A 21,735-nucleotide genomic window follows, 5' to 3' on the forward strand; every position below is an offset into this window, starting at 1 on the left:
GGAGGACGGCTCACAATAAGGGCTGGAATGGAACGAATGTAATGGCATTAAACCATGTGTTTGATGTGTTTGATACCATCCCACTGATTCAGGTCCAGCCATTACCACAAGCCTGTCCTCCCCAATTAAGGTGCCACCAACCTCCTGTGACATGTACAAATGGAACACTAGGGTCAAAGCAAATGAACATTGTCTTCAAGACAACATTTTGACCAAATAGTTTTACAGTATTTGAAAAAAGATGAAGAAGAAGTGTTGGTATTGAATCAAATATAAAATATATTTAGGTTTTATTAACACTTTTTTGGTTACTACATGATTCCATATGCGTTATTTCATAGTTTTGATGTCTTCACTATTATTCCACAATGTAGAAAACAGTCAAATAAAGACAAACCCCGGAATGAGTAGCGGTGTACACACATTTGACCGGTACTGTATGTGTGTTTGTGTGTGTGTTTGTGTACGTGTGTGTGTATATATATGTGTGTGTGTGTATATAACTAAGCACTCCTCCCTGTGTCTCTATCTAGATACTGTATAACCAGCAGAGTGTGGAGGTGCAGGGGAACCTGAAGAGGAAGCTGATCACGAGGCTGCAGCCAGACACAGACTACAGCTTTGTGTTGATGTCTAGAGGGAACAGTGCTGGGGGTCTACAGCAGCAGGTCTCCATCAGGACCGCCCCGGACCTGCTCAAGACCAAACCCATCCAATACCAACACGACCCAGAGGAGGGGGGCAAGCTCACCATCACCCTGCCCAAAGTCCCCACCACCGCCCCTGTCAGGTCTGTCCCATAAACACTGTGGCTGTTACTGTCACTACCACCATCACTCTCACTGCTAAAACTAGGGCTATAACCAACTTCCATCCTGTTCAATGCTGATGTGTCTGCATCGTGGCATGGTTATAAATCTGTTTCTCCTGCTGTGTCCCTATACCTCTAACTGGGGACCTGGGGGCGATTGTTCCTTAGTCGGGGATCTCTTTCTGAGTCCATTGTATACAAGATGGCGATCTAAATCCCTATACCTATTAGTATTATCTATTATTGCCACTACTTGTATTATCCATCCTGTGCTTACTTATCCATCCTGTGCTTACTATAGTTGTAAGCAACAAGTCAACATGAATCCTCCAACACCAACTGTCCCAACTATGTCCTTAAGAAGATAGGGGGCGGCAGGTAGCCTAGTTGTTAGAGCGTTGGACTAGTAACCAAAAGGTTGCTAGAATCCCCGAGCTGACAAGGTACAAATCTGTCGTTCTGCCCCTGAACAAGGCAGTTACCCCACTGTTCCTAGGCCGTGTGGTGGTTCATTTCTTTACTATCAAATGAGGAGAGACAAACTTATCACACAAGTCAGAGTTATACATAAACTAAATCTTTAATAGTGAGAGCTTTGCAATAGCGATGGCTGGTCAGCCCATCACCGTCTCTGATGATCCATTGAGAGCCCCGAGACAAAAGTACAAAGGTCTTTTCTAGCCAAGGTACACCCCCTTTAAACCTACATGACGAACAACAGATATATAGAATGGGTCACAAGGTTAAGATTTGTATGAAAGATACCTATAATACATAGCAGACAGTATCTGCTGTGTCAACGGTTTTCGTTTTATAGACCAGTGTCTGGTCCTCCGACTCCAAACTGGAACCATCTCTCCCTGGTACGGTATAGAACAGACACATTAACTCATGCTCTGGAATGCTCTTTATGTTTTATCACCCAAAAGACATGGTAAATCTCCTGTCAGTGTTATCTCCCAGAGGCCCATCCTCAGTAGAACACACACACACACAATAGTTAAGAGTACTCTATTCTGTTGAAATAAAATAACCATTTGATGCAATTAAAGTATTATAGCATAATCTTGCAATTTTGCCACCATAGCCATCATTGAAAATAAGAATTTGTTCTTAAGACTTGCCTAGTTAAATAAAGGTTTAACAAAAAGAAGAACAGGAGAGGATAGAGAATGAGAATGGTTAGAGGATAAAGAATGAGTTGTCAAGTGTTGCTACTGTATGTTGTCTGGGTGCTACTTCATCTGTTCATCTATTTGGCTGGAGGCCAGAGCTATACTGTTAAAAGTAACACCCAGCACTTAAAGGAGTTGAGAGATGATTTGGACAGAGAGAAGATGACGCACAACTGAGGCAAAAGAGGCTGAGCTCGCTGTAATTTAGGTCCAGAAGGCCTTCCTCACCAGACACACAGAAAAAAAAACATGGCTTTCCATGCTAATGCTAAATCAATATCCTCAGATGAGCACGAGGATGATGAAGGATTTATGGAGGATGAGGATCTGCACGCACGCACGCATACACACAAGCTGTGTCCTCCAGGGCTACCTGGTTGGAGAACAACTCCAGTGCCTGTATATACGTCACGCTATTCTACACACCGACATGAATCAATTCTATAGTATTCTACACTACGGCATAAATACTATAGTGTTTTTGTAGTGTAGTGTTTTTGAAGACTTTACTGTAGTATTTACTGTAGGTTTTTTTGCAGACTTTACTGTAGTATTAACTATAGTGTTTTTTTTATTTTAATTTTTTTTATTTCACCTTTATTTAACCAGGTAGGCTAGTTGAGAACAAGTTCTCATTTGCAACTGCGACCTGGCCAAGATAAAGCATAGCAGTGTGAACAGACAACACAGAGTTACACATGGAGTAAACAATTAACAAGTCAATAACACAGTAGAAAAGGGGGGAGTCTATATACAATGTGTGCAAAAGGCATGAGGTAGGCGAATAATTACAATTTTGCAGATTAACACTGGAGTGATAAATGATCAGATGGTCATGTACAGGTAGAGATATTGGTGTGCAAAAGAGCAGAAAAGTAAATAAATAAAACAGTATGGGGATGAGGTAGGTGAAAATGGGTGGGCTATTTACCAATAGACTATGTACAGCTGCAGCGATCGGTTAGCTGCTCAGATAGCTGATGTTTGAAGTTGGTGAGGGAGATAAAAGTCTCCAACTTCAGCGATTTTTGCAATTGCCCAGTCACAGGCAGCAGAGTACTGGAACAAAAGGCGGCCGAATGAGGTGTTGGCTTTAGGGATGATCAATGAGATACACCTGCTGGAGCGCGTGCTACGGATGGGTGTTGCCATCGTGACCAGTGAACTGAGATAAGGCAGAGCTTTACCTAGCATGGACTTGTAGATGACCTGGAGCCAGTGGGTCTGGCGACGAATATGTAGCGAGGGCCAGCCGACTAGAGCATACAAGTCGCAGTGGTGGGTGGTATAAGGTGCTTTAGTGACAAAACGGATGGCACTGTGATAGACTGCATCCAGTTTGCTGAGTAGAGTGTTGGAAGCCATTTTGTAGATGACATCGCCGAAGTCGAGGATCGGTAGGATAGTCAGTTTTACTAGGGTAAGCTTGGTGGCGTGAGTGAAGGAGGCTTTGTTGCGGAATAGAAAGCCGACTCTTGATTTGATTTTCGATTGGAGATGTTTGATATGAGTCTGGAAGGAGAGTTTGCAGTCTAGCCAGACACCTAGGTACTTATAGATGTCCACATATTCAAGGTCGGAACCATCCAGGGTGGTGATGCTAGTCGGGCATGCGGGTGCAGGCAGCGATCGCTTGAAAAGCATGCATTTGGTTTTACTAGCGTTTAAGAGCAGTTGGAGGCCACGGAAGGAGTGTTGTATGGCATTGAAGCTCGTTTGGAGGTTAGATAGCACAGTGTCCAATGACGGGCCGAAAGTATATAGAATGGTGTCGTCTGCGTAGAGGTGGATCAGGGAATCGCCCGCAGCAAGAGCAACATCATTGATATATACAGAGAAAAGAGTCGGCCCGAGAATTGAACCCTGTGGCACCCCCATAGAGACTGCCAGAGGACCGGACAGCATGCCCTCCGATTTGACACACTGAACTCTGTCTGCAAAGTAATTGGTGAACCAGGCAAGGCAGTCATCCGAAAAACCGAGGCTACTGAGTCTGTCGATAAGAATATGGTGATTGACAGAGTCGAAGGCCTTGGCAAGGTCGATGAAGAAGGCTGCACAGTACTGTCTTTTATCAATGGCGGTTATGATATCATTTAGTACCTTGAGTGTGGCTGAGGTGCACCCGTGACCGGCTCGGAAACCAGATTGCACAGCGGAGAAGGTACGGTGGGATTCGAGATGGTCAGTGACCTGTTTGTTGACTTGGCTTTCGAAGACCTTAGATAGGCAGTGCAGGATGGATATAGGTCTGTAACAGTTTGGGTCCAGGGTGTCTCCCCCTTTGAAGAGGGGGATGACTGCGGCAGCTTTCCAATCCTTGGGGATCTCGGACGATATGAAAGAGAGGTTGAACAGGCTGGTAATAGGGGTTGCGACAATGGCGGCGAATAGTTTCAGAAATAGAGGGTCCAGATTGTCAAGCCCAGCTGATTTGTACGGGTCCAGGTTTTGGAGCTCTTTCAGAACATCTGCTATCTGGATTTGGGTAAAGGAGAACCTGGAGAGGCTTGGGCGAGGAGCTGCGGGGGGGGCGGAGCTGTTGGCCGAGGTTGGAGAAGCCAGGCGGAAGGCATGGCCAGCTGTTGAGAAATGCTTATTGAAGTTTTCGATAATCATGGATTTATCGGTGGTGACCGTGTTACCTAGCCTCAGTGCAGTGGGCAGCTGGGAGGAGGTGCTCTTGTTCTCCATGGACTTCACAGTGTCCCAGAACTTTTTGGAGTTGGAGCTACAGGATGCAAACTTCTGCCTGAAGAAGCTGGCCTTAGCTTTCCTGACTGACTGCGTGTATTGGTTCCTGACTTCCCTGAACAGTTGCATATCACGGGGACTCTTCGATGCTATTGCAGTCCGCCACATGATGTTTTTGTACTGGTCGAGGGCAGTCAGGTCTGGAGTGAACCAAGGGCTGTATCTGTTCTTGGTACTGCATTTTTTGAACGGAGCATGCTTATCTAAAATGGAGAGGAAGTTGCTTTTAAAGAATGACCAGGCATCCTCAACTGACGGGATGAGGTCAATGTCCTTCCAGGATACCCGGGCCAGGTCGATTAGGAAGGCCTGCTCACAGAAGTGTTTTAGGGAGCGTTTGACAGTGATGAGGGGTGGTCGTTTGACTGCGGCTCCGTAGCGGATACAGGCAATGAGGCAGTGATCGCTGAGATCCTGGTTGAAGACAGCGGAGGTGTATTTGGAGGGCCAGTTGGTCAGGATGACGACTATGAGGGTGCCCTTGTTTACAGAGTTAGGGTTGTATCTGGTGGGTTCCTTGATGATTTGTGTGAGATTGAGGGCATCTAGCTTAGATTGTAGGACTGCCGGGGTGTTAAGCATATCCCAGTTTATGTCACCTAACAGAACAAACTCTGAAGCTAGATGGGGGGCGATCAATTCACAAATGGTGTCCAGGGCACAGCTGGGAGCTGAGGGGGGTCGGTAGCACCTCAAATTGGACGAAGAGTTCTTCTTCAATGAGTCGGACGGGAGGGATATACTACTACAGACACCCGACCAGGTCCAGATCCCAGTGATTTGCTGGAAAAGGAAACGGAGGTTTCGCAGGAAGAGATCATGGTGCCTTGTGAGGATCAGGAGACGAGTGGCTAATCTGCACTTGCCTTCCATCCTGCTAGCTAATGTTCAATCGCTGGAAAATCAATGGGAAGAATTGACAGCACGTATATTCTACCAACAGGACATTAAAAACTGTAACATCTTATGTTTCAAACAGTCGTGGCTGAACGACGACATTAAGAACATACAACTGGCGGGTTATACACTCTATCGGCAGGACAGAACAGCAGCCTCTGGTAAGACATGGGACGGGGGCCTATGCATATTTGTAAACAATAGCTGGTGCACGATATCTAAGGAAATCTCAAGGTTTTCCTCACCTGGGGTAGAGTATCTCACCACAAAATCGACCTAGAGTGTTCATCTGCATTTTTCATAGCTGTCTACATACCACCACAGACCGAGGCTGGCACTAAAACCGCACTCAATGAGCTGTATTCCGACATAAGCAAACAGGAATACGCTCATCCAGAGGTGGCGCTCCTTGTGGCCGGGGACTTTAATGCAAGGAAACTTAAATCAGTTTAACCTCATTTCAATCAGCATGTTAAAGTGTAACCAGAGGAAAAGAAATGTACACCACACACAAAGCTCTCCCTCTACCTCCATTTGGCAAATCTGACAAATCTGACTCTATCCTCCTGATTCCTCCTGATTCCTGCTTAAAGCAAGAAGCACCAGTGACTCTGTCTATAAAAAAGTGGTCAGATAAAGCAGATGCTACACTACATGACTGTTATGCTAGCACAGACTTGAATATGTTCCGGGATTCATCCGATGGCACACCACATCAGTCACTGGCTTTATCAATAAGTGCATCGATGACGTTGTCTCCACAGTTACTGTACGTACATACCTCAACCAGAAGCCATGGATTACAGACAACATTCGCACTGAGCTAAAGGGTAGAGCTGCTGCTTTCAATGAGTGGGACTCTAACACGGAAGCTTATAAGAAATCCCGGTATGCCCTCCGCTGAACCATGAAAAAGGCAAAGTGTTCTCAGGATTGTGTACAGGATTAAGATCGAATCATACTACACCGGCTCCGACGCTCGACGGACGTGGCAGGGCTTGCAAACTATTACAGAATATAAAGGGAAGCACAGCCGCGAGCTGCCCAGTGACACGAGCCTCCCAGATGAGCTAAATCACTTCTATTCCCGCTTCGAGGTAAATAACACTGAAACATGAATGAGAGCATTAGCTGTTCCGGACGACTGTGTCATCACATTCTCCGCAGCCAATGTGAGTAAGACCTTTAAACAGGTCAACATTCACAAGGCCGCTGGGTCAGACGGATTACCAGAATGTTTACTCCAAGCATGTGCTGACCAACTGGCAAGTGTCTTCACTGACATTTTCAACCTCTCCCTTTCTGAGTCTGTAATACCAACATGTTTCAAGCAGACCACGATAGTCCCTGTGCCCAAGAACACTAAGGTAACCTGCCTAAATGACTACCGACCCATACCACTCACGTCTGTAGCCATGAAGTGCATTGAAAGGCTGGTCATGGTTCACATCAACACCATCATCCCAGAAACCCTAGACCCAACCCAATTTGCATACCGCACCAACAGATCAACAGATTATGCAATCTCTATTGCTCTCCACACTGCCCTTTCCCACTTGGACAAAAGGAACACCTACGTGAGAATGCTATTCATTGACTACAGCTCAGTGTTCAACACCATAGTGCCCTCAAAGCTCATCACTAAGCTAAGGACCCTGGGACTAAACACCTCCCTCTTCAACTGGATCCTGGACTTCCTGACGGGCCGCCCCCAGGTGGTGAGGGTAGGTAACAACACATCCGCAACTCTGATCCTCAACACGGGGGCCCCGCAAGGGTGCGTGTTCAGTCCCTTCCTGTACTCCCTGTTCACTCATGACTGCAAGGACAGGCACGACTCCAACACCATCATTAAGTTTGCTGATGGCACAACATGGTAGGCCTGATCACCGACAACGATGAGACAGCCCGTAGAGAGGACGACAGAGACCTTACCGTGTGGTGCAAGGACAACAATCTCTCCCTCAACGTGATCAAGACAAAGGAGATGATTGTGGACTACAGGAAAAGGAGGACCGAACACGCCACCATTCTCATCGATGGGGCTTTAGTGGAGCAGGTTGAGAGCTTCAAGTTCCTTGGCGTCCACATCACTGTACTGCTTTTTAATTATTTGTTATTCTTATCTCTTACTCTTTTTTTGTGATATTTTCTTAACTGTATTTAGTTGGTTAAGGTCTTGTAAGTAAGCATTTCATTGTAAGGTCTACACCTGTTGTATTCGGCACATGTGACAAATACAATTTGATTGGATTTACTGTAGCTCTATGCTACTCTCCTATTAGAGCAGAAAGCAATTTCTTCAAGAGTTCACTTCAAATGTTAACTAATAAAAAATCAGGGGCCCAATGCAGAACCTGCAATTTCAGAAAAGGTACTTTTTTTACCCTTCCTACTCAGGCAGACTTGTGAATTACTTGCACTCAAGTGTTTGTTTCTAAAAAGAAACTGTGAACATCTAAGCCGTAATAAGCAGCGCCAGCATGAGTGAGAAAAAAAACAAAAAAAACAATTTAGCAATACAATCAGTATCTTAATGCCCTGGCCAGACCTTTTCATCACACACACACGCACACACACGCACGCACGCACACACACACACACACACACACACACACACACACACACACACACACACACACACACACACACACACACACACACACACACACACACACACACAAGAGCCAGAGTAAACATCCGAGCCAAAGCCAAACTTATCCTACTATTCCTCTGGTGACAGAAGTTAACTACATAGGTTTAACTGGGCAAAGATGTTGACGCATAAGAGGGGGAGGTGTGTGTGTGCATAGCATACGTGTGTTCGCCTATCAGGGGATTCATTATTTGGTATGAGAAACTACATATCTATGTTCGAGTATGGATAGATTGAGGCCTTAGCAGAGCCTGAATGTTATGACAATAGAGATATCTGAGATATGCTCAGGCTTACCCAAAGGGACAGCGTGTTACACACACATGCATGCACGCACGCACACACACTCATACTCACTCACTCCATCGCACACACACATTGGATTTTACTATCCAAGTGGGGACCAAAACATCTATTCTCATTCTAAATCTTATTTTCCCTAAACCTAACCTTAACCAAGCCCTAACCTTAACCCCTAACCCCTAGCCCCTAACTCCTCAGCCTAATTCTAACCCTAATTGTAATCCTAACCCTAAACCTAACACCTAAATCTAAAATCGCATTTTTTTCCTTTTGGGGACCGGTTGAAATGTCCCCACTATTCAAATGTTCCTTGTTTTACTATCCGATGAGAGGACTTTTGGAACCCAAAAGGATAGTAAAGTTAGACCACACGCACACACACACGCACGCACACAAACACACACACACACACGCACACACACACACACACACGCACACACACACACACGTACACAAACACCCTGGTCGTGCTCAACCTGCCTGTCTCTCTCTCTCTCTACAGATATTACTACATAGTGGTGGTTCCTGTCACACCAGCCACACTACACAGGTGGGAGAACCCTGAAGATATGGACTTGGATGAGGTGAGTGCGTGTGTGTGCGTGTGTTAACAGCACCTCCTTTGGGCACAGACCAAAAAAATCCCTTTCTTCCATAGCACCAAGCCCATTAAATATGAAGCATCTTTAAAACACCTCATATATTTCGTCTCTGCCCCACCCCCAAAAAAAGAACAAGACGATATCGACAGATCGTGCTGTGAATTGCTGATTACAGAATTCTCAGCTTTCACTACACATGTAAATTGCCATTTTTGCCCTTAACAGTTTGTCTTTGCTGTGCAGGATGGTGATTTCCAATTTTAAAAAATAAGCTTTTTATTTTTCATTTCAAGTTTTGCTTCTCCTGAGTGTTTGAGGCACTTAAAACACTCCTAAATAGCTGCTCATAGCATTTTTTGCTTTGTTTTATTAATGTGGACCTTTTGGGCTTCAATACCTTTCTCGTGAGTTTGCTTTCTCTCAATCTACTGTCGTCTGCAGAAAAAGTGCAGCCTCTTGAATATCAAAAAGCATAGAGCGCGTTAAATAAATATGCCTGCATCCAAAGCACCTTTGAGACAGCAAGATCTGCTCTCTCATTGTCAAAGCCTTTTCTTTCTATGCAATCTAAAACATTGCTATTGCTGCCGTTTTATAGACTAGAGAAACTGTCGGTATGAAATGAGTCGGTTAAAGTCGTGTTGAAGAGCGGAGAAGAGGAACAAGGTTATAGGGGGGGGGTTCACATAAAAATGTAACGTGGACTTTCTAGGAGTCAGTAGAACTGTAGAATACTTCAGACATTCTCTTTGAATACACACACACACACACACACACACACACACACACACACACACACACACACACACACACACACACACACACACAGGAACAAACACACACACACACACACACACAGGGACAAACACACACACACACACACACACACACACACACACACACACACACACACACACACACACACAGGAAGAAACACACACACACACAGGAACAAGCACACACACACACACAGGAACAAACACACACACACACACACACACACACACAGGAACACACTCCTGAGACTGTCTAATAAAGCTATGACCTCTCACCACAGCTGTAGGTCAGAAAGAGGTGCGAGTGGTGAGAGAGACAAGAGAGGAGCAGCTCAAGTGTGAAACCTGGCTGCAGGACCAAGATGTTATAAATTGAATTACTCTATGCATCATTTGCAGTGTAAGATTTTAACCCACCTGTGAGCCTAGAAGCACAATTCATTGTGGCCTATGGGCGCAGTTTATGAACACATATTTATTTGATGTGAACAGTATGTGTGTTCTATATTATTGACTATATAGTTGCTACAGAATAAAAACAAAAACCCCAAACTGAACAGATAGATAATAAAGTTAAGTGCCTTGCTCAAAGCCATAATGGCAGGAAATTGTGTATCTTTGAGTCTTCGCTCCAATTGGCACCCTATTTCCAACATAGTTACATACAGAATGGCGCTATTTGGGCTGCAGATAAGTATTTCTCTCTGATGTCATGTCAGCTCCTGGAGGCTAGTTCTGACCAGAGCCTGAAGAGGAGACAGACCCAAGAGTTCCTCAGACCCTACATCGCTGCCAAGATGGATGCTCTCCCAGACACCTTCCCTCTAGGAGACGAGAAGAAGTACAACGGCTTCTACAACAAGCCTCTACCGGGCCAGCAGCAGTACCTCTGTTTCGTACTGGCTGCCCTCAAAGGCCACGAATCTGTAAGTGAAACAACCACTTCTCCGTATCTATAGATACTGTAGTCCTGTCACAAACACAACTTCCATACGGTATCACCATCCCCGAGATATCCAATGTAGAATCAAACTCAAAAGACTAGTACTGTTAATACAACAGTAAGGATATGTCATATACTGTAAATGCCCCTTGAGTCTGCCATGCATATTCTACACAGTGCAGCCTGCCAATTATTTGATTTTAGCACAATCAGTTGTTTTTGTTGTTGCGATACTCCTCGCGTCTCTCAGTGACACAGCTAGGTAACAGGTGAGCCAAGACTTCCGCTGGTGTCGCCATGCCACACGCTGCACGAAGCAGCAGCACTGTGTGACTCACGTCTGTGTAGTGAGTCACGGTTACGTGTCACAGAGAAACTATGAGCCCGCGTCACAGTCAGAGTTCACTCAGTGTGGCCGTCATTGGTTTCCTCTTTAGAAGATGCACTCACTGGTGGCCTTGGTCTTCACTGCAGAAGTTCAGACAGCTCCTCAGCCTCAAAACATGTCTCCCCTATCTATTTACTGTACATACAGTGCATTTGGAAACTATTCAGACCCCTTGGATTTTTCCACGTTTTGTGTTTTTTTTCTCATCAATCTACACACAATACCCCATAATGACAAAGCAAAGAAATGTTTGCAAAATAATACAATTATGAAATATCACCTACAGAAGTATTCAGCCCCTTTACTCAGTACTTTGTTGAAGCATCTTTGGCAGCGTTTACAGATTCGAGTCTTCTTGAGTATGATGCTACAAGCTTGGCACACCTGTATTTGGGGAGGTTCTCCAATTCTTCTCTGTAGATCCTCTCAAGCTCTGTCAGATTGAATGGGGAGTGTCGCTGCACAGCTGCCATTCCAAATCATGTCCAATCGATTGAATTTACCACAGGTAGACTCCAATTAAGTTGTAGGAGCATCTGAAGGATGATCCATGGAAACAGGATGCAACTGAGCCCAATTTCAAGGTAAAAAAAACAAACTGTTTTCGCTTTGTCATTATGGGGTATTGTGTGTGGATTGATGAGGAACAAAAATGTATGTAATCAATTTTCGAATGAGAGTGTAACGTAACAAAATGTGAAAAACGTCAAGGGGTCCGAATACTTTCTGAATGCACTGTATACTACATGAGGAAATGATGGCATGGTTGATAAAAATGTTTTAAAAAAACATAAATCGATTTTTACAACCATTGGACCACCAACTCTCGACAGTGCCAGCCCATTGCTATGCCTTTCTCCATCTTCTGGGAAGCAATACATTGTGGAGAGAAAGGAGAGTTGTGTATTGTGTTTTTGTTCAGCTAGAACGTGGTTATTTCTCTTTAACAGAGTGACAGACATACACATAACAGATCTGTGACCCAGTAAAGTGAATTATTATTGAATCTAAGTCATGCCTGGCCAGATAAAATAGCAGGCTAATCACGTTCATGGGAAAACAGGGAAGTGAGCTCAGCTTTATAGTTATGGTAGGGTTGATGGCAGGATGGAGGAAGGAGGAGGAGAGAGGAGGAAGAGGGAGGCGGGAGACTGGAGCAAAAGGGCACTGCAGCTTTATGTGGCTCCCTTGGCTGGTAAATATGCCTGGAAGTGTGAAATTGGATAAAAGAAACAAGCCATATAAACAGTGTGATCACTTACAGCAGGGAAGAGATGGAGAGAGGGAGGAGGGGATGGAGCATTAGAGAGAAAGGGTGTCAGTTTCATCTGAGGGGACTGGAGAGAACCGAATGGGAGTGATGGAGGGGTGAAAATAGTGAGGGGTACAGAGAGAGAGATAAGTCTGATGGAGGAATGGAGAGTGGTAGAGGGAGCCTTGGGGAAATAATATACAGTACTAAGAGAAGAGGAATGCAGTAAAGGTTTTATGGATGAGATTTTCTTTTTTTTTTATGGGGAGATTTTATGGATGAAAAAGAGAGTTGTTTAAATGACACAGAGGGAGGCAGAGAGACAGAGACGCCGTGAAAATAGGGAGATGGACAGAGGCAAATAGAGGAAGAGACAGATTGAAAGAACGAGAGCGATACAGGACAAAAGAGAGAGACCGAGACACAGACAGAGAGAGGTCGTAGCCTGAGGATTAAGGGAGGGGGGAGTGGGGGGTCCTGGTGCTCTGCCCTCACCTCAGACACACCCAGAGGGGATCGTTGTCAATATGTTCAATAATCATCTTAGTGTTTAATGTTACACTGATCTCCTCTCATTGACAATGACTTTTTAGGACCTATCTGCAAAATTATGATTCTGAGATAAATGGCTTCAAAGTTCCAAACCCTCAATTATTGAATTTAAGGATTTATCAACATGAACTGGGGTATTTAGGGTACTTTATACTGGTGAATACTCGTTTCCGATTGGCCAGAAGGGCATTCTAAAATAGCGATCATGATGACGCAATAAGCGCCTACACACAGACCCTACTTGCTACAAAGTAACATCAAGCTCAACCAGCAACCACACAAACCGAAATTGGATACATCCAAAACACAGATCCAAAGAGGAAAAACTTAGCTAGCGTTTATTTATTTTTGCAGAGACATGTTTTATTGCAGCATCTGATGACCTGACGTGGTGAGTGATGACCATGAGTTTCTTTGGTCCTTGCCGATGCAGTCATGACGCAAGTGGCGCTCTGTCAATAACAAGGCTGTGTCAACAACTACATTTTGACACAAATGCAGATAGAAACGTATGGTCCCAAGCTCTTGAAAATGTGTCACGTGTTACTTCCGATGTGCTATCGTGAGAATGATTATTGAGAGACCTCTTAACCTTTTACTGCAGTGGGCTGAATCAGGGTCACACAGAGTGTTTCTTGGTCGTCTTAAACAAATCTACGCCTCACACACATTTAGGTGACGACTAAACCGAAAAGCAGACGTGGTTCTTCCATTGGAACTTGGTGGTGCTTTTAGATGGTTGAAAGCACAGTGATTGCACGTTGGGAATTCATCCAACCTCTGGCTGTCTTTTTGAGTGGGTGAATCCACATCTCAACCAAATATTACCCAAATGTTCATGTTTCAATGATGTGTTGTGCCCAGTAGGAAGCCTTATTGTGGGAGAAACAATGGGGAAAAATAAGACTATTCACCCTATGCACTCCTCGGTCTTCTTCCCTTCCCTTCCCTTCCCTTCCCCGCATCAGCTCTGCATTTCACTCACTTTATTATCTCTCCAATACACAGCATTCCCATGCTGCATTTGTAAATGTAGAGGCGCTGGAAGTACATTATTCACTCACTCTATGGGCTGTGTTTCTATCAGATAGTGCTTCTCAAATTGATCACTCCCAAAGTTTCCCCCCTCTCTGAGAATATCTAAATGTCCTCTTTTGTTTGGGCTTCCATCCACTGTGTCTAAGAGGCGTGACTGCTGCCATTTTTCAAATAAAGTTTTGTGCTGCACTGCCTGCTGCACATTGCCAAAAGTATAAGAATGAGCTGTGGAGAAGAGGAGCCTGGGAGAGAGAGAATAGAGAGACCGAGACAGAAGAGGGAGGGACGAGCCTGGAAGCGATGGAGAGAGGAAGAGGAAGCCGAGAAATGAGATCAACATGAACAGTTCTCAGAGATGTCAGGCTATTCATGGCTGTTTCTGTCATTGAGTCGATCAAGACCCCAGGTCTTTCTCAGCAGGTATCAGAATATGGGAGGCACCATGACCTTTTGACCTTGAACCTTTGTGCAAAGGCTTTTGGCCCATATGAGTCCTTTGTTTATGCAGGATATAACTGCAACCATCTTCATCAATATCAGATGCATATTTTCAATATTTCCTTTGAAGGCGTCAATTTATGCTGTGGTGAAACATTCAGAAGACTCGACAGTAACCCTTGTTTTGAGTACTCCTCAACTGGGCCTGACAAGTGCTCGCCACATGTAAACCTGGTGGCATGGCCTCAGTGAAAGTTGTTGGGATTTCCTCTGCCAGTTATTCTCTGTATATATCAATGATGTTGCTCTTGCTGCGGGCGATTCCCTGATCCACCTCTACGCAGACGACACCATTCTATATACTTTCGGCCCGTCATTGGACACTGTGCTATCTAACCTCCAAACGAGCTTCAATGCCATACAACACTCCTTCCGTGGCCTCCAGCTGCTCTTAAACGCTAGTAAAACCAAATGCATGCTTTTCAAGCGATCGCTGCCTGCACCCGCATGCCCGACTAGCATCACCACCCTGGATGGTTCCGACCTTGAATATGTGGACATCTATAAGTACCTAGGTGTCTGTGACTGCAAACTCTCCTTCCAGACTCATATCAAACATCTCCAATCGGAAATCAAATCAAGAGTCGGCTTTCTATTCCGCAACAAAGCCTCCTTCACTCACGCCGCCAAGCTTACCCTAGTAAAACTGACTATCCTACCGATCCTCGACTTCGGCGATGTCATCTACAAAATGGCTTCCAACACTCTACTCAGCAAACTGGATGCAGTCTATCACAGTGCCATCCGTTTTGTCACTAAAGCACCTTATACCACCCACCACTGCGACTTGTATGCTCTAGTCGGCTGGCCCTCGCTACATATTCGTCGCCAGACCCACTGGCTCCAGGTCATCTACAAGTCCATGCTAGGTAAAGCTCCGCCTTATCTCAGTTCACTGGTCACGATGGCAACACCCATCCGTAGCACGCGCTCCAGCAGGTGTATCTCATTGATCATCCCTAAAGCCAACACCTCATTCGGCCGCCTTTCGTTCCAGTACTCTGCTGCCTGTGACTGGAACGAATTGCAAAAATCGCTGAAGTTGGAGACTTTTATCTCCCTCACCAACTTCAAACATCAGCTATCTGAGCAGCTAACCGATCGCTGCAGCTGTACATAGTCTATTGGTAAATAGCCCACCCATTTTCACCTACCTCATCCCCATACTGTTTTATTTATTTACTTTTCTGCTCTTTTGCACACCAATATCTCTACCTGTACATGACCATCTGATCATTTATCACTCCAGTGTTAATCTGCAAAATTGTAATTATTCGCCTACCTCATGCCTTTTGCACACATTGTATATAGACTCCCCCTTTTTTTTCTACTGTGTTATTGACTTGTTAATTGTTTACTCCATGTGTAACTCTGTGTTGTCTGTTCACACTGCTATGCTTTATCTTGGCCAGGTCGCAGTTGCAAATGAGAACTTGTTCTCAACTAGCCTACCTGGTTAAATAAAGGTGAAATAAATAAAAAAATTAAACGATCACTTTAGCAACACGTCTTAGACAGCGAAGGGGTTGCAAATGGGACAGAGAGAGAGGTAGAGCGAGGGGTAGAGAGATGGGTAGAGAGAGAGAGAGAGAGAGAGAGAGAGAGAGAGAGAGATCTTGATAGAGGATTAGACTCGGTCATTGTGTATATTCCCTGCTGTGTCCGGGGAGGGTGACTAGTGCAGGGGAGGATGTGCATCAGTGGCCTCTGAGGACAAATCCGATAAAGGTGACAACTTTTATCACGCCCTCTGGAAGCCAGCAGAGAACCCGGGGCCAACTCTGTCTCACTGGTGTCAGTACAGTATATCACAGTCTCACTAATTGACATGGCAGGGTTAGAGGAGGGGAAGAGCAGGAGAAGAGAGCAACAGAGGCTGAAAATAACTCAGGGTCAGGGGCAGAGAGGAGCGAGGGGAAGGGGACAGACTTAACTACCAGGGAGCGGTTGTGAGTGGGCGATTGCTGATACAGGGGCAGGATCTGGAGTTTGTTTATCTGCTCGCAGCATATGTGTACTACTCTCTGAGTGTATTTAGTAGTAGCTTCATCTGCATCAGCACTTAGGCTACAGTAAGCCTATACCTCTCTCCCGGCTTGCCACCACAGTAAGCAGGCACATGTAGTGACTGCAGTGCTCTGTGTGTTTCTACGGCAACTGGAATGAACACCTTTGTCAGCACCAGTTAATGTTTTTATCAGTTAAAAAGGCATTATAACCCCATTAAAAAGGGAGTTCTGTCATAAATTTCCGAAGTAGGCAACAACTACTTCTCTCTCTCTCTCTCTCTCTCTCTCTCTCTCTCTCTCTCTCTCTCTCTCTCTCTCTCTCTCTCTCTCTCTCTCTCTCCGTGTGTGTGTGTGTGTCTACCACAGATCCCCTTTTCATCTTCAAGTTTTTTGCAGAGTGGCTGGGTACAATGGATATGGCTTGGCATGATGCTGGCGTCACATAACAAAGCTAAATGGATCAATTTGCAAGGCGTAAATAGCTTAAAGTAACTGCGCTTGTTGTCACTTTGTGTTCTGGCTGACAGGTTGGGGAATTTTCACTCTATTAAAGAATGGAGCTAGCTACAAATACACCTCTCTCTCCTTCACCAGATGCCTGGCTGATGTTAGTCTCCAGCAGACACAGCGTTAGATACGGGCTAAGACAGAGCTGCGAAGAATTCTGTATAGGGCTCAGGTAGCATCACGTCGAGTTAGCACCGTGTTTCCAGGCGCCTAACTGATGTCAGCCACTGACTTTCAATCAGGCACTGGGTTGGACAAGGGATAAGACACAAGAGCAACAGAGCTCTAAAGTACTCCAACGGGCTTGAGACTACACAGGTCTCAAGGTTAATAGAGCAGTGTTCAGCCTCCAACCAAATGATAAAGCCTCTCCATTCTGAACAGGGGTTTCTGTGTGGTGTCGTCCTCCTTGTTCTCTCCTGCAGCAGAAGACGTTTGCGGCCAGCCCATACTCGGACCCCATCACAGTGAAGCTCCACAGCGGTATGGCTCGCCATGCTGAGGACCCAGAGATGCTGTGGGTCATGGGCCCTGTCCTGGCCGTCGTACTCATCATCATCATCGTCATCGCTATCCTGCTCTTCAAGAGGTAAATACACCGCCGCGCCAACTATTTCATTGCTGCAATGAATGTGCGTCATGGCACTCTAGGGTTTGATGTGGATCGTTTTTCGCAAGTGCCCGCAACTGTACATGTGTGCTTGTGTTCTCAAAAAAGTGACATTACTGAAATGTTTAAAATCGAGTGTGCTTTAAATGCCAGGATGACGTACTCATTTTGGCATTTCATCTAGTAGAATTCGCTACACAATTGTGAGGAGGAGAAATGTCTCTCCAGACTCACGTGTGTAGAGCAGACAGTGTCAAAAGAGGTGGTTAACTTGCATCGGCATGACAGTTGGCACAAATGCACATATACACTACATGACCAAAAGTATGTGGACACCTGCTCGTCGAAACATCTCATTCCAAAATCCCCGGCGTTAATATGGAGTTTGCTGCTATAAAAGCCTCCATTCTTCTGGGAAGGCTTTCCACTAGATGTTGAAACATTGCTGCTGGGACTTGCTTCCACTAGACCGTTAGTAAGGTCGGGCACTGATGTTGGGCGATTAGGCCTGGCTCACGGTCTGCATTCCAATTCATCCCAAAGGTGTTCGATGGGATTGGTCAGGGCTCTGAGCAGGCCAGTCAAGTTCTTCCACATCGATCTTGACAAACCATTTCTGTGCATGGGGCATTGTCATGCAGAAACAGGAAACTGTTGCCACAAAGGTGGAAGCACAGAATCGTCTAGAATGTCATTGTATGCTGTAGCGTTATGATTTCCCTTCACTGGAACTAAGGGGCCAAGGCTGAACAATGAAAAACAGCCCCAGACCATTATTCCTCCTCCCCCAAACTTTACAGTGGGGTAGGTAAGCATTCTCCTGGCATCCACCAAACCCAGATTTGTCTGTCAGACTGGTAGATGGTGATGCGTGTAGCGTGATTCAACACTCCATATAACACGTTTCAACTGCTCCAGAGTCCAATGGCCGCGAGCTTTACACCACTCCGTCCGATGCTTGGCATTGCGCATGGTGATCTTAGGCTTGTGTGCGGCTGCTCGGGCATGGAAACCCATTCCCGACTAACAGTTTATGCACCGACGTAGCTTCCACATGCAGTTTGGAACCCGTATTGAGTGTTGCAACAGGGGACAACCAATTTTTATGTGCTACATGCTTCAGCCCTCGGCGGTCCCGTTCTTTGAGCTTGTGTGGCCTATCACATCGCGGCTGAGGCATTGTTGTGCCGAGACGTTTCCACTTCACAATAACAGCACCTACAGTTGACCGGGGCAGCTCTATCAGGGCACAAATTTGGCGAACTGACTTCTTGGAAATGTTGCATTTTATGATGGTGCCACATTGAAAGGCTCTGCTCGATTTTATACACCTGTCAGCAACAGGTGTGGCTGAAATAGCCTAATCCACTCATTTGAAGGGGTGTTCACATACTTTTGGAGAGTGTATTTGACCTCATCCCAAAATATGCTAATGAGCCCCACCAGTACATTGCCCCCACTTATGAATGGTGATCGTACTTCATATTCTAAATGTTGGGTAGAAACGTGTCTGATTATACTTACAAGGTACCGAACTGTACCATGTGAGTTCAATGTGTACCTGTGAAGTGTACCTTTCACTTTTTTTTGCACCCCAGGGAACAACACTGTATCCTAACCATACCCCATTTTTTGAGAGTGTGTTAATTCATGTTCCAAGGGATAACCATGAACCAGATGGCACTGCAGTGTGGTCACAGTACAAAATATAAAACGAATTGAAATCAGAAAACAGCAGTATACTGTCATTTTATAGAAATAACACCTTCAAGTTGTTGCATGTACTTAAAGCAAAGTGCAAAAAAATGTATTCTTGGCACTATACACCATACAGTGCACTCTGGAGGTTTCCGGACCCCTTAGATTTTTTCCACATTTTGTTAAGTTACAACCTTATTATAAAACAACCATATTGTTTTTTTCCCACTCATTAATCTACACACAACACCCCATAATGACACAGCAATGGCAGGATTTTAGAAATGTTTGCTAATTTATTTTTAAAAAAATAAGAAACTGAAATATAACATTTACATAAGTATTCAGACACATTACTTAGTACTTTGTTGAAGCACTTTTGTCAGCGATCACGGGCTCGCATTCTCTTCGGTATAAAGCTACAAGCTTGGCACACCAAACTATTTGGGTAGTTTCTCCCATTGTTCTTTGTCAGGTTGGATGGGGAGTGTCGCTGCACAGCTATTTTCAGGTTTCTCCAGAGATGTTTGATAGGTTTCAAGTCTGGGCTCTGGCTGGGCCACTCAAGGACATTCAGAGACTTGTCCCAAAGCCACTCCTGTGTTGTCTTGGCTGTGTGCTTAGGGTCGTTTTCCTGTTGGAAGGTGAACCTTCGCCACAGTCGGAGGTCCTGAGCGCTCTGGAGTAGGTTTTCATCAAGGATCTCTCTGTACTTTGGCCCGTTCATCTTTCCCTCCATCCTGACGAGTCTCCCATTACCTGCCACTGAAAAACATCCCCCCAGCATGATGCTGCCACCACCATGCTTCATCGTATGGATGTTGCCAGGTGGAATCCAGATGTGACTCTTGGCATTCAGGCCAAAGAGTTCAATCTTGGTTTCATCAAGCCAGAGATTCTTGTTTATCATGGTCTCTGAGTCTTTAGGTGCCTTTTGGCAAACTCCAAGCAGGCTGTCATGTGCCTTTTACCTGAGGAGTGGCTTCAGTCTGGCCACTCTACCATAAAAGCCTGATTGGTGGAATTCTGCAGGGATGGTTGTCCTTCTGGAAGGTTCTCCCATGTCCAAAGAGGAACTCTAGAGCTCTGTCAGGGTGACCATCGGGTTCTTGGCCACCTCCCTGACCAAGGCCCTTCTCCCCCGATTGCTCAGTTTAGCTGTGCGGCCAGCTCTAGGAAGAGTCTCTGTTTTTGGGGACCTTCAATGCTGCAGACATTTTTTGTTACCCTTCCCCAGATCTGTGCCTCAAAACAGTCCTGTCTCGGAGCTCTACGGACAATTCCTTCAACTTCATGACTTGGTTTATGCACTGACATGCACTGTCAAATGTGGGACCTTATATAGACAGGTGTGTGCCTTTCCAAATCATGACCAATCAATTGAATTGACCACTGATGGACTCCAATCAAGCTGTAGAAACATCTCAATGATGATCAATAGAAGCAGGATGCGCCTGAGCTTAATTTCGAATCTCATTGCAAAGGGTCTGAATATTATTATTTATTTTTTTATGTTTTAAAATTTCTAAAAACCTGTTTTCGCTTTGTCATTGAAGGGTATTGTTTGTAGATTGATGAGGAAAATTGTTTATTAATCCATTTAAAAAAAAGGCTGTAACTCAACAACATGTGTCTGAATACTTTCCGAATACTCTGTATATACATAAGTAAGTGGACACCCCTACAAATGAGTGGATTCGACAATTTCAGCCACACCCGTTGCTAACAGGTGTATAAAATCGAGCACACACAGCCATAAGTGGGGGCATCATAGATGACCGGCAGTAGAATGGCCTTACTGAAGAGCTCAGTGACTTTCAATGTGGCACCATGAAAGTCAGTTTGTCAAATTTCTGCCCTGTAAGTGCTGTTATTGTGATGTGGAAATGTCTAGGAGCAACAACATCTCAGCCGCGAAGTGATAGCCCACACAAGCCCACAGAATGGGAGCGCCGAATGCTGATGCGCGAAGCGCGAAAAAATCTTCTGTCCTCGGTTGCAACAATACTGAGTTCCAAACTGCCTGTGGAAGCAACATCAGCACAAGTACTGTTCGTCGGGAGCTTCATGAAATGGGTTTCCGTGGCCGAGCAGCCGCACACAAGCATAAACTCACCATGCGCAATATCAAGTGTCGGCTGGAGTGATGTAAAGCTCGCCACCAATGGACTCTGAAGCAGTGGGAATGCGTTCGCTGGAATGTTGAATCACGCTTCACTATCTTCCAGTCTGATGGACTAACCTGGGTTTGGCGGATTCCAGGAGA

At 45.2% G+C, this 21,735-nt stretch overlaps 1 protein-coding gene across 1 annotated transcript in view; it reads left to right on the top strand.

The window, feature by feature from the left end:
• Positions 1-21,735, top strand: part of ptprfa (protein tyrosine phosphatase receptor type Fa) — a 441,814-nt gene that overhangs the window by 381,834 nt on the left and 38,245 nt on the right. Inside the window, 4 exon segments of the mRNA XM_029686556.2 lie at positions 534-790; positions 9,099-9,180; positions 10,694-10,900; positions 17,587-17,750. Coding sequence (XP_029542416.2) covers positions 534-790; positions 9,099-9,180; positions 10,694-10,900; positions 17,587-17,750 — 710 coding nt within the window.

Source organism: Oncorhynchus nerka, linkage group LG17 (assembly GCF_034236695.1).
Source record: "Oncorhynchus nerka isolate Pitt River linkage group LG17, Oner_Uvic_2.0, whole genome shotgun sequence".
NCBI classification, from domain to species: Eukaryota; Metazoa; Chordata; class Actinopteri; order Salmoniformes; family Salmonidae; genus Oncorhynchus; species Oncorhynchus nerka.